The sequence below is a fragment of the Poecilia mexicana genome, unplaced genomic scaffold (assembly GCF_051168715.1).
Source record: "Poecilia mexicana isolate PSO_F unplaced genomic scaffold, ASM5116871v1 scaffold_2, whole genome shotgun sequence".
Taxonomy (NCBI): Eukaryota; Metazoa; Chordata; class Actinopteri; order Cyprinodontiformes; family Poeciliidae; genus Poecilia; species Poecilia mexicana.
The window spans coordinates 47,730,383-47,744,793 of NW_028263371.1; the positions used below are offsets into that span (position 1 = coordinate 47,730,383).

The 14,411-nt window shown below is 36.1% G+C and overlaps 1 protein-coding gene across 3 annotated transcripts in view; it reads left to right on the forward strand.

Moving 5' to 3' along the window:
• Window positions 1-2,052: 2,052 nt before the first annotated feature.
• LOC106908821 (LIM and senescent cell antigen-like-containing domain protein 1) overlaps window positions 2,053-14,411 on the forward strand; it is a 34,878-nt gene continuing 22,519 nt past the window's right edge. The window contains exon 1 of one of the 3 annotated variants that reach the window (XM_088001964.1): window positions 2,053-2,216. In XM_088001964.1, coding sequence (XP_087858090.1) covers window positions 2,188-2,216 — 29 coding nt within the window. In that variant the 5' untranslated portion in view covers window positions 2,053-2,187. Of the gene's footprint in view, window positions 2,217-5,635; window positions 5,717-8,107; window positions 8,367-14,411 lie in introns of those variants that run through there. The other 2 variants (XM_088001965.1, XM_088001961.1) reach the window with 2 other exon arrangements.

The window sequence follows — 14,411 nt, forward strand, 5'->3', positions numbered from 1 at the left end:
CAGAGTTGATTTGTGTTTATTGATAATCTTAACACACTTTCATCTGCAGGTGATAAATGTGGAACTTTTTAACATTTCGTCACTTACAACCTCAAACCTTAATGTGTTTCACTAGATTTTATAATCAATATAAAAGCGTGCAGTGTACAGAACATTTTCTTTTCACAATTTGAGAAGTGTTGTAGCTCAACTTTTCACTGAAATTAAATCTGCAGAATTTGTGCACATCTAGAAATCTAAAAAGTTGCTCTGTTTACATCCATTTTCAAGTCCTGCCACTGACTTTGAGTTGGATGTGGGTCTGGACATTGATATTTAGTTTAAGAATACCTCTGTCTTGTTTGTAGTTTTCTTTACATATTGTGACAAACAGGACTCTGACTTTTTTTTAACAATGGTTGTAATCTTTTTCCACAGTGTTTGCCACACTCAGATTTTATTTACTAAAACTGGTGTAAACCATATATGTTTTCTTCCACTTCACTAATATGTACTATTTTATGCTAACCTGTTGCATAGAAACAAAATAAAACACATTTAAGTATGTGGTTAAAATGGAAACATTTCAAGGGGGCGTTAATACTTTTATAAGGCTCTGTTGTGTGTGCATGGAAGATAAATTTATGTTTCATGTTATGGAGTCATCTTCCACGTTGAAGGAGGGGAAATTTTATATGGGCCTGCCTTTTAAGGAAATAAATGTGGTTCTGGAATTATGACGTAGTCCGGGGAGGAAATGACAAATAATCGCCACTGAATACCGCTGGACGTGAAGCTAAACATTCCGTTTTTGTCTTTAGAGAGCTGTAGTAGGATCTTTATCGTCAACTTTTTATATCCTTACATTTTAAGACATGCATGAAGTTTTTCTTTACATGCATATGTATTAATGTGTTTAAAAATAAATGGAAAGAATGTTTCTGCAAGGCGCACACCCGCCATATTGAAATTCTGTACAGATTTCCAACGCTAAAAAAAAAGGGAAAAAAGTCAGATTTTTCGGTTTTCTTGCAAAGCAGAAGTGTAAAAACAGAGAAAGTAAAGCAGTGGATAACAACAACAACATGTCAGCGGAGCTGCCGATATGTTCACACACACAACCAGATCTTGTAATTACTTTTGGCAGGTGGGTATTACAGTTTCCTGCCAGTAAATATCTCAAAAGTAAGTCAGTCGAAAAGCTCAGTGAAGTTTTAAAGCTGCTCCAGACGCGCAGAAAAAAAATAAACCCGACTTCCTCTGATTTTCAAAATAAAATGAATAAAGCCTAGATGGTAGACGGGAGAACGTCAATCCAATCCATTCAGCGCTGTATTGGTTTGAATTATCTCTCTCTTTTTTTTCTAAATTGCTTCACTGTTACAGTTTCATTTTAAGTATTGAAATTCGACGGGTTATTAGAGCCATTAGATAAAAAAGAAGCAAATTTATGCCAAAAAAGAGATTTTGAGAATATCAGAAATTTTGTAGAAAAAAAAACTAATTCATGGATTTCAAAGTTGAAAATGTTGTTCTTTTGAAACTCAGTAATTTTCAAGTTTTTTCTAGAGAATTTATGAGCTAACTCTTAAAATGTTAGTTTTTTTCTGAAAAATTTCTGACATTAATCTAAAAATTTCTGAGTTTTTTTGGCAGGAATTTATTCCTGTTTTTTAAATCTATAATTGCCCTAATGTGGTGCTATATTAAAATCCAACAGTTTTTGTAGTAAAACTTATTGCGTGAGGATTCATTTGGATTATTGAACAGCATGGTCTCACAGTTTCATAGTTCACTTATTGTCCAAAGAGAGCAATAACCATTATTATTGTCAGTGCCTTACTAGCTATAATATCTAAAAGTAAATAAATCAACTAAATAAACTATGTCGCTTGTTGATTCATATGGACATTTTGTTTTTCATATGCTCAATTTGACTTGGTCCTTGCCCTCAAATTGACCGCGTCAGTGAAGGGACCAACACTGCATAGTTATGCTTTTATTTTGAAGGTCATCCAAGCGGAAGTACAGTCCGCCGTGTCTTGTGGTTGGTGGAGATAGGCGGGGCCCGTCCTAATTATACGCCATTCTGTGCCTGAGAGAAAAAGCAGCTCTAACTGTACAGTAAATACAAGAGAGGAGCACATCTGGACGTCTGCTGCTGAGGCCGAAAAAAACACATCTGGTCCGAGAGAGCGAGGAGGAGCGATGCTCGGACTCACGGAGATGACTAACGGGTAAGTTAGCTGCTTAGCTTTTTTATCTTCATTATTATTTTTGCTCCGAAAAAGTTGAGAAGTTAACATCTTTTACGCTGAACTGAAAGAAACTGTCTTCCAGTAGTTGTCTGTTTATCACAAACCAGCAATGGATTTGTATCCATGCTAAAACTAAACGTAGGTGTTCGGTAGAAAAATGTTTAATCACAGAGTTTTAGCTAAGCTCTCATTAATTTATCTTCAATCTGAACTTGATCTTGGTGCCCCCTACCGTTACAATGGGGGAACAGCGACTTTATGCGGGTTAAGAAGTGATAAATCTTAAAACCTATTGATCGAGAACTAATGAAATTAAAAACAACTACCACTTTGCAAACATCAGCTATTAAATATTAACGTGAAAAACTGTGAAAATATGTTAGTCTCAAATAAGAGGCATTTATTTTATGTGAAAAAACCTAAAATAAACATTTAAATAAGGATAATCACGATCTAGGTTGACAAAAATACGAGACTTAAAATTATGAACATGCAAGCATATGAAATAAGTTTTAGTTTATGCTAATTAAAGCTGAAAAACGTCATATTTGTATGGAGTGCAGCTAAAATTAAATGTGATGCTTGAAACAGAATTTTACATTATTGTTAATGTTGTTTTTTTAGTATTATTTGAATGAATAATCAAAAAGTAATTCCCTTCAAGATCTCAGACAATCTTAGCTATTTCTGTATGTGCTTGAAAACATAAACAAAGGCTTAATAGTTTGCTTAAAAAATCCAGAGGAAGATAAATCTCTGATTATGTCTAAAATTGCAACACAAATAATAAGCCTGCTGCTTTCCTCTTTTAAATGTGACACTGTTTGGTGTTGTGATGCACATCTGGAGGGCTGGTGATGTGATGGAAGTATCAAGGATATAGTCTTTGACCTTATAACTTGCAGTATTCTACATAATGCTTATGGAAAAGTGTCATTTTTTTCATGCTGAGCTGCACTCCCAGACCAAAACAAAGGAGTGAATCTGTTCGTTTTCTTTTAAAAACCATCAGATCCTTCTCCTCCCTGCTGAGGAATGTCCTCTAAAAAGCAACTGGACAGTAGTCCTTGTTTTCCAAACCACTTCCTGACAGTCCGGTCTCCTGGGACGGTCACTCAAAACAGCCGTTTTCCTTTTTTCATCATTGTGAATTTCTCTCTGTCAGAATCTCTCTGAAGGCAAGTCTGTATAAGCCTAAAGATTGCTGCATTAATCTGATCCAGCGCTGTGTTGATACAACCCCAGCTTAGGCTGAAGTCTGGGCCTCCAGCACAGACTTGTCCTTGTTTGGAAGTTCAGAGATGAGGGGATTTGAGCGTCGAGCGCCAACACCATCACACAGACATCGAGTGAATGGTTGCCTTTATCATCTGGAAGAAAAATTAATGTGGTGATTAAGCTTTTACTGTAAAGCTCAGCTCACTACTTTTTATAGACTGAGTCAGCATGTCTGCTTTTATGTTACTTTACTGTCATAATTATGAAGAAAAAATGTTTTAAGACTTTAAACGATCTTCAGAAACCACAAAAATAATAATCGCAGTATCAGTTTGCATCAGAAACATTGACATCTAAATTAAATTTAACTGTTACAAATAAAAATGGATCCATAAGTACTGTAGGACAATCTACTTTTTCAGCAGGAGATTGTCCTAATAGCAAAAACACCTAAGTATCTTCACCTTCAGATTAAACATTTTGATATTATTCTAGAAAATAATAAAATGAAATGACCTGGAGATGTTGAAACTGAGTTTAGTGTTCTTGAAAAACCAAATAGATACTTAATCATTCACAGCTCCATCAACTAAAAGTAAAATATCAATATCAATTTATTTAGATTATTTATTTTTATTTAATTTCCCTTTGGGATTAATAAAGTATTTTTCAATTTGAATTTGAATGTAAATATTAACTGTGCTTACACCGCACCACCCACAGGGGGCGCCCGTTCTCATTAAATGCAGGCGAAACGGAGAAAAGATAGAAAACCCTTTAATCTGGAGTCACGCTGTGGGATTATCAGATATTGATGGAAAAATCTTTAATTTTGAGAGATAATTTTTCTGTGATCCACAAACAAAGTTTTCTTCCTCCTCCTCTCCCTCTTTTCATCATCTGACCTTAATATTTAATATCTACAACATATAAAACAGTCTAGTATCTGTCATTATGTAGTATAGGGCTGCAATAATGACTGATTAAATCTGATTATTGAAATAATCATAAACTAATTTAGTAATCAATCATTTACTTGTGGCTTTGATCACATGTGTTAAACTAAAGGCCCGAGGGTGAAATCTGGCCCACTGTTCTTTTTTTATGGCCCTCTTGGCTCCAAATTACATAAATAAGTCCCTCCAATTTTTCACAAATCCACAAAATTCACAAAAAAATCAGCAAATCCCCAAAGTTTTTCTGATCTTATTGCAAATGCTTCTCAAAGTTGGTTATAATCTGTGACCACTAAATCGAGTAATAAAAAGTCACATTTAACATCATGCATTAGCGCAAATATCAAAAAAAGTTCTTACAAATATTTCTAAATCAACATGAACATTGTCTGTACATCCTGCAACATATATAAATGTTTCCCCTTTCTTTCTAAGAGGAAGAATTGTGTCAAACATTCAGGACTCACCCATGACGACTGAATTAATCATTTTCCCTTCAAATGTTTCCATCTGACACGACTTTCCTGAGAATTACTCGTTTGTTTAGTCATTGGATTATTTTCTTTTCCTGCTCGTTTTCTGCTCCATTTAACTCTTTAAAACTCACCTGAAAAACAACAAATAGACTGAAACAAAACCACACATCCTTGAAAAAGCTTGAATTTCAATGAGGCTAAACTTGGAATACATATATATCCTCACTGTCTGAAGTTAAATCAGACCAAATTTCTCTTGATCTAGCTCAGTAGAATAATAAAAAAATATTCTACTTACTAAACGCCAGGAAACTTGGCAAAAAAAATAAATTATTTTTGATAACTTTCTTGAGCCAGTCAGTTGTAGGGTCAGACATTTCAAAACAAAATTATGTCATATTTTAGTTTACGTTGTCCCTGCTATCCAATGTAGAATACAGAAATAAGCTGCATCATAAAAAAAGTCTTCTTTTGTTCATTGTGGTCCTGGAAAAGTTTGAAAACATACAAGTTTGAAAAATTGTATTGTGGAAAAAGTTTACAAACCTGAATATGAGACATTTTTGTCTGGGTTCTTTGCCAATATATCTTACTCAGACAAACAGAGCTGTTGGGTCAAATATCACACACACACACACACACACACACACACACACACACACACACACACACACACACACACACACACACACACACACACGCCGCACTGCAAACAGGAAGTGATGTGGCCATGCAGGCCCTGATAAATGCAGTGGGAGTGTCAGTGGTGACAGCAAACAGGACTGTAGAAACATTGGAAACATCCTCCTGAATTTCTGACAGATTGTAGGTAAGAAGAGAAATTCACCGTTTTCTCTCTTTTTAAAGCAACATTAAATCTCTTTCACACTCACAGATCAAGCTCATTGAACGGTTTGAACGTCACCTTTAAAGCTTTTTATGCTTTCGGACTCGCGTGTACTTCCTCTTGTGTGCAACAGTGTGGTTCGCTTTACGCCTGCAGAATGATGATTGCAAATGGCTGCAGCAGGAGATCAGTAATCCAATTTCACATTAAAACGAAATAAAATCTAACTTAATTTGTGCAGAAAGTTTGCAAAACAGATATATCTGTGGTTCTAGATTAATTAGATACAGAAATGTCTCAGTTTATGTAATTTTTTTACTATTTTTTAAGTCCACAGTGACCATAGTTACATTTTTTTTTGGACGTTTTAAGACAAAATATTGAATTGGATGCAGTGGCTGTAATACCAGTGATGACCACATAGAGGCAGCAAACTAAAGGAAATAGGGATGTTTATGTTGTCTGGCTACTGATAAATGAGATTTATCACAGATTTAAACCTTTAAAACAAAATGCAGCATCTTTGTTTTCGCTTTGTAATTCTCTGCAGAGAACATAAAACGTTCTAATTTTAAGCAGAAATTGCACTATATCTCATTTGATACAATATTTACAGATTATAAGTTAATTAATTGCCAGTTTTCTTGCATATTGGGACTTGTGATTTGCTCCAGGACGTTAATCTGGTGTGAAAGTTGAACTTTGACACTCCGTGTCGACGACATGTGGAATCCTGAGCAGGCCAAGGCAAGCAGGTGAACGGCAATGTGTTTATTGGCTGCAGACCTGTCTGCGCATACCAAGGTGATGCACAGTGAAACTCTGACAGCAGCAATTTAACAACTCTGCCCATCTGAAATTAAATCTGCACCGTCAGCAGAGATGAACTGCAGCAAAGTAACCGCAGGGATCATGAGGTGATGATTTCTGTCTTCAGGACGGAAAAGTGTGGTGTTAAGATTTTAAAAATGTTCATACACACAGCAATCAGTTTGAATAAAGTAAGTGAAATAAACCGCAGCTCCTCTGTTGATGATATGTTCTCTGTCGCAATTAATCACATGATAAAATTAGAATGAGCTTGTCAAATGAAAAGTACGCAGAACGTGCCTTTCTTTTTTTAGCCAAGAATTCAATTAATCATCAGAATAATCAATTCCTACAACAATAGTCATTTATGTGGTTCTCATACAGATGAACATTCAGCTGTCTAGCCTTTAGAAAAGTGAAAATATTGTGTGTGAGTGAAAGAGGAGCGGTTGTTCTCACAAAACGCTGATATGAATTATTCATCAGTTGACATTTTGAATTTCAGTGGTTTGTTGTTTCTGCTGAAACGTTTTCTCAGTTCACAAGAGGAGCAGAAAGCAAGTTTTAAACACTTGGTTCATTTATCTGCTGCTTCTAAGTGTTTTTAAACAACGTCACAACGGTGACTCAGGACGCCTGGAGAAATATGAGGAAAATAATTGAGATGAATCTCAGATATTTTCTAGAAAAATAACTGGACATTTCTGTTTCAAAAGTCAAACATTTCAGAAGTTGTCTGAGTTTGAAATGTTAAAAATTTTTGACTTTTGAAACTCATTTATTTTCATGTTTTCCTGGAATATTTCAGATTCATCTAAAAAATTCAAGGTTTCTGAAATTTTGAGATGAATTTGTAAACTCAAATTGAACCTCCTGCAAATTTTAGTTTTTTTTTTTTTGATACTATGACATTTTCTAATTTTTTTCTGGAACATTTCTGAGATTGATCTCAACATTTTTGAGCTTTTTTAGAAATTCTTTGAGAATAATCTCAACATTTCCCAGTTTTTTCTAGTAATGTTTTGACATTTCGTACTCAGAAATCTTCTTGTTTTTCTCCCCTTGAGATGAATCTAAAAATTGCAGATTTTTTTTCTAGAAATTCTTTGACTTTTCAAACTCAGATATTTCCTTCTTTTTTTTAGAAATATTTTGAGATTAATCTCAACATTTCTTGAGTTTTTGCTTGCAGATTTTTGACATTTCAAACTCAGAAATGTTCTTGCTTTTCTAGAAAACCTCTAAGATTAAGCTAAAAATTTCTGATTTTTTTCTAGCAAATTTTTGACTTTTGAATCTCAAAAATGTTGGAGTTTTTTGGCAAAAATCTGCCCCTATTTGGATGAGCCAACCAACTTCTTGACAGTTCTGGAAACTGTCCACTCTGTCTTTTCTCTGCCTTGTTTTTGTTTTTGAGAGAGCATCCCAGCAGAGAGAGCAGTAGGCGGTGAACCCACACCAAAGCAACAATCCCTTTCTCTGTCTCCGTTTCTGCGACTCCTTCCCCCTCTACCTGCTCCAGGTGGGAGGGAGGAGGAGCAAGAAGGAGCTGATAGGTGTTCGCGCTGCGAGGCCTGGGGGTGTGTTTGAGGGAGAGCGAGAGAGAAGAACAAGACCTGATATAATAATTTGGATCCAACATTTACGCTGGAAGTGTTGTTGTTAGAGCGGACAGGGGGTTTCAGCTGAGGAAGGAAGGGAGGGAGAGGCAGAGCGACGGCGGGGAGATGAAGTCTCTGAGGCTGAAGGAGTTGTCCAACTCAGATTTGTACAGGCGAAGGCAGGAGAGGCCGGACAGCTATGGAGGGCTGGCGAGAGACAGGTGAGTGGAGGCCTTTCATTTTCTGTCAACAGAGGATGAGATCCAGTTAGAAATGCTGCCATGACCCGCCAGTAATGGCCGTTTTCATCTGTTTAGAAATAAATGTGGAGAACAGGAAGGTGTGAACCAACATGCAGTACGGCTGAAACAATTAATCGAATTCACCGTGATTAATCGAGTTTTGAAATAATTATTTAGTAAGCGATTAATCGCTAACTGGATTATACAGTCTCTAATATTCAGTTGGACTTATTTAATAGGAACAGACACACATTAAAATAGACAAACCGAATAAAACAGTTCATATCATGGTTTTTATAGTGTAATCTAATTTGTAGCACTTGTCCCTAAACAATATACCTAAAAACTATTAAATGATAGTAATTTAAAATAATAAAACGTATTGATAACGTGTGTTTTCGGTAAATATGTGATTTACTGAAAAAACAACAATTTTGCAGCAGTAATTAACCCAAAGCTGAACAAGAAATATCAATATTTAGCATTTTAGATGAAAACCCTTCCTTATGCCCATAACTCCTCAAACGTCTCAGTTTTAGCTCCACCTGCTTCAAATACTGTTAAATCCTCCTATTAAGCACCTTTTGTTATTAAGTTACTGGTTAATTGGAAAAATAATCAACCGATTAGCCCTACAGTTTAATGATGTTAAGTGAAGCAGATATAACTTATTTAAATAGTTATTTAGCTGCAGAGTCCAAATTAAAAGAAGTTGAAAAACATGCAAGACGGTAACTCTGAACTACCAAAGGAGTAGATTGGTGAAACAAATCCAGATTTTACAGAAATGAAATCCTCAAAAACAGAAATTTTAATAATTCCATTAAATTGATTTATTGCCTCATTTTACTTGAAACCTTCACCCGTTTCTATAGCAAACAGTCGTTTAATCATCCCTCAACTTTATCTTATTGTTTTCAAATGTAATTACTTGTCATATATTCATGTTTTAAAAAACCCACTTAACGTGTCGGATGGATCCGTCCAGCCTTCTGAACCGTAGCGGTGGCTGGCCGTCAGTTTCGCTTTCGTTAGGTTGAGCTGATTGAACGATTGAGTTGTTGTTGTTTTTAATCACTGAGACATCCTTGTAGATAAGTCCTTACCCGTCTGCTGCGTACCGACCAGAACGGATAAGCTGCTACCTGAGTGGAGGGTTTGATCAGTAAACACCGCAGCTGATGGTTGAACTCTCCTGGCTGGAGTTCAGTAACGTCAGGAGATTTTTTGCAACGTTTGTTTGCTCAATATGATACCATCAGCGTCTCTCTGGTGTTCTGTTCTTTGTGAAACCCCCCGTCTTTCGCCACACCTTTCCAGCCCTCTGTGTGTCAGAGACGGATCCTGAAGAGGCCTGAGGAATGTTGTAATTTCAGGAATGTGGACATAAAGATGGAGCTCCTGCTCCAGGGTGTCCGCGGTTAACCCGCTAACGCTTTCTGGTGGATGAGGAAGTTTTGTTTTCGTTTGTTCGGTACTTAAATCTTTAGAATGAAACTTTTAAAAAGTTCATTACATCTGACTTAAACAAAACAAAACAGATACGCTTTTAAAGTTCTTTCAAACTTCTTCCTTCAACTTCCTTTAAATCTTTACCTGACCAAATACAGTGAAGTTCATGCTTAAAAAGGAAAACCATTGAAAAAGAACGACTAGATTAGGCCTGGATGAAAATCACCGTTCCATATCTGTCTTTCAATACTTATTTATTTATTTTTTCTTTTAAATATCTGAAATACCATCAAACTGGTGACGTGTCAGTTCCTGTTTTATCTACAATTTCCTCTCAAGTTCTTGTATTATTTTTTTTCCTTTCACGCCACAGTGTTATTTTATTTTCAAGCAAAAATATAGATTTCTGCTTTTATTTTTAATTACGTCAGTTTTGGTCCTCCAAAGAAGACGCATATACAAGGGAAAAGTAAAAGGAGGAGACGAGGCACTAAGAAAAGAACAAACGCTTGTATAAGGAAAAGACAAAACTAAATGTATACATTTCTTGATGAAATTATGAGAAAAATGTGGAGTAAAAATCAGAAAAAATGTGGGGATCTTCTGATTTTGTATGTATTTTGCATATTTGTGAAAAATAGGAGTGACTTTTTGATATAAGTTGGAGTCTAGAGGGCCACTTAAAAAGCTACAGCGGTCTAGATTTGGCCCCCGGGCCTCCAGTTTGACACATGTGGTCTATGGGTGGATGTTTTGGCAAACTCCTTCTGTTTTCAAATGTTATTATTTTATAGCCAGACTCTGACTTCTCTGCTGTCCTCCTTCGTTTTCGAGATGTTGTTTGATCAATAATGTTACACAATACTTTGTTTTTGTCCGTCACATATGATATCAATAAGGTTGCCTGCAAAATATGAAAAAATAAAAAAACTCATCAGCGTTAGGAATGTTTTTCCACAGCACTGCATGTCCAAGATTTGCTCATGAGAAAATACATTGTTTTATCAGGCAGCTTAAGCTTTTTCTGATCTCAGTTAAATCTGTAACAGAAACTAAAGATGAAAAAGTCTGTAAACTATTAAGGACAAAATAAATCTAGCATGAGATGTTATCCTCTGATGCACATGATTTCCTCGCCTGGAAGTGAAATAGAAGTGGACCGCTGATGGTGCGGGTCAAAAGGTCCCTTGAGGCCGATTGTGCAGAACAATAGAAACGTTAGTCATGTGTTGTTTGCCCAGTCACTGGTTCGGTGTGTGACTCGGTTTTATGCGATCGTGTAGCTGTCCGTGCTTGTGTTGGCACAAACGTACTTGAAGCTCTGCCAGGGGCAGGAAAGTTTTGCCCCAGCAGCTCTCCTGTCTGTGTTGCCATGGCTGCTGTTGACTCTGGGAGAACAGGTGTGTGACCTGGGCGTGTTTGATTTGTGAGCCTTCAGCAGAGGAAAACAGACCCGTGACTTGAGTCTGCACACTTCAGTGTGCTGTGATCAAATCCATTAGGCCATTAGATAAGCTTCAGTGACGTATTTCAGCTGGTTTGTTTCCTATTCTCTCCCAGCATTTTGACGGGAAATTGTTCTTTTCTAATTTTTTTTAAGACTGTTTGAAATTACAGCATTATATGTCAAAGTTTCATATCAAATTGATTTTCTAAATAGCTTCAAAATGCATGAAACTGTGATTATATTTAATTTTTCTACTAAAACCGGAATGACAGAAGTCTCTAGTTCGGTGGTTTGGTCTTAACTAGCCCTATTTTTGAAGGACATATTATTTACGGAGACTTCATATCTCATTTTGTTGTTTATTGTTTGTTTTGTTTATTTATTTTGGATATTTAAAATGTATTCCAGTTCCTCTGATAAATTTCTTGATCTTTGTTTGGCATAATGGCATTACTATGCCATTAACATTAAATTATTTGAAAATAATCTCGAAACCACAGTAATATAATTTATCACAATAACTTCTGGGCCAATTTATCGTCCAGCAAAATTTGTTATCGTGACAGGCCTACCAGTAACAACTGAAAATAACTTAAATTTCATGTTTTAAAGGGTGTAATACTCCTGTTACTCATGGGTTTCAATACATTTAGTTGTATCCACTCCCTGCTTTACAATCAATCATGGAAACTGTCATGATCCCTGCGGTCTGGTACATTGTGCAGCTTTAGTTTTTTTATTGACTGGATGTCAAGGAAATTAAGGAAATTATTGCAGAAAATGTCTCCTAACTCAGAAATGTCTGAAGAAGAAATGGCAGCATTCCAAAGTACTAAAAGTTTATTGCACCAACATTTTTTAGTAAAGTGTTGCAGGCCTGAGCTTCAGAAATAAAGTTAACAAGACAAAACATGAAATATCTTCAGCTCATACTTGCTTCCCAGTAAAATGCAACACAGTTTTTTCATCACAGTTATCCATCTAACGCTGCTTGTTAGTAATAAAGACAATCCTTGAATTGCGTACTGGAACAGTACGCAATATTCCCTGTCATTCCCAAAATGTGGCATGGATGACCTGGCCTTTGACCTGCATTGACTTGGAGAGAAGCCTATCTCCCCTGTTTTTGACAGTTGCTGGAGCTTTTTTAAGCCAAAGTTGACAAACGTATCAACACATGTTCTCCATGTGTCTTCATCTCAGCAGCAATAACGAGCAAATTGCTTCCCCTGACCATTTGGATTTATTTTGTTTATTTTGGTATGATGGATTTCACCATATGTCCCTACATTGAATATGTGGATTACACAGAGATCTGTCATCCTTCCTTTGGAAAAACTGACTCATCATCTTAACCAGAAATCAGACATATTTTTGAAACTTTGGGTCCTTTTGAGTCTTTAGTCCCTAAGATTTTAGTTTGTTTTTGTTTTTATTTTTTGGGTTGTTTTCTTTTTTTACTGTTTATTTATTTTTGACAGGTTTTTTTTCTTGTGTGTGTGCGTGTGTGTATGAAGCAGCACATGATTCTCTTTTGTTCTTTGTGTTGTAACTGATCTAAAATTAAGAAAAACAATTTTAAAAAATCATAAACTAGCATGATGCAAAAAAAATTTTTCCACGTTTCATTTGACCATAAAATTGTGAAAATTGGAATTACAAAAATTAATTTGCTTAATGGAAGCATGCCAATAAAATGTGCGTATTTTGCAAAACTGCAACTGAATCACCCTCTGTTGCCCGGCTGGCGACCTGTCCAAGGTGACCTCTCACCTGCCGACAGCAGGAAATAGGCACCAGCACCCCTCCCAACCCCAATGGGATAAGGGGATGGATGGATGGATGGATGGATGGATGGATGGATGGATGGATGGATGGATGGATGGATGGATGGATGGATGGATGGATGGATGGATGGATGGATGGATGGATGGATGGATGGATGGATGGATGGATGGTCACTTTGACTGATACAGAAAAACTGAACTGACTTGAAATACTGAAATTGCAAAATTGTGGTTTTTTTTTTTCAATATTGGCAGAATATAGAAAAAGTTTAATTCTATTCGAAACGCGTCTAGTTTTGGTAAAACCACCTCATCCTAGCATAAAAACTTTTGTTTTAATCAAAAAACATTAACCCTTGTCCAAATAGCTGTTTCCATTAAACAAATTTATTTTCATTATTCCAATTTGTGCAACGTTCTGGTGAATGGAAACACAGCGACTCACTTCAAGAGAAACCAAATGAGCTTTGAGAATCTCTATGCTGGATGTCACAACAACATGTAATCTATTTTGCGGTTTGCGTGCCTCAGAGGGCCCGGACTTAAAGACTAATATGAATATCTTTGGTTTGTTTCCACTTTCGGCAGAGCGTGCAGAGGAAGGATGGAGGCACATCAAATGTTAATAATAGCTGCATTTTCTGTGTGGTCTCATCCCTTTCATTTTGCTAAACAGTCATTTAAGTAATAACCAAGTCTGCATGGGGAGTCTGGTTTGGGCTTTTCAAAATCGTCCTATTTAAAGTAATTTTTCACCCAGTCGTAAACAGGGCTTGCACCGATGTGAGAAAATCCACTTGAACAATACGGCAGGGTGGACACCCGATAACTGGCTGCTGGATTCTAGGGTGGAGTCCTGAGCAGAAATCAAGCTTCCTGTTGAGTGCCCACCCTCTGCCCACTCATCAGTCATCACTGGTTCCCAGTAGGAAACCATTTAATGTTTAGTCCAGTAACATTTAAATATGCTAGAAACTGAAGTTATCTCAATTTCCACAAAAAAGGAGAATTATTTACATTTACATAAACTTTACTCCAGTTTTATTGAGCATAAGCGTTATTGTGTTTTATTTTACAGTGACATACTGAACCACAACGGCTGCAGGAAACATTAAAAAAGGGCAATACATCAAATTATTGATAGATAATCCAGAGAATTACTTGTATACTATTTAGGGCTAAAACAATTAGTCAGATTAATAGAAACAATGAACTAAGTTAGTAATCGATTAATCATTAATTGGAGTATACAGAATCTAAAATATACCATTTGCTGAAAAAATAACGCACTCAAGCAGTAATTAACCCAAATATTTAAAAATATATACATTTTGCACT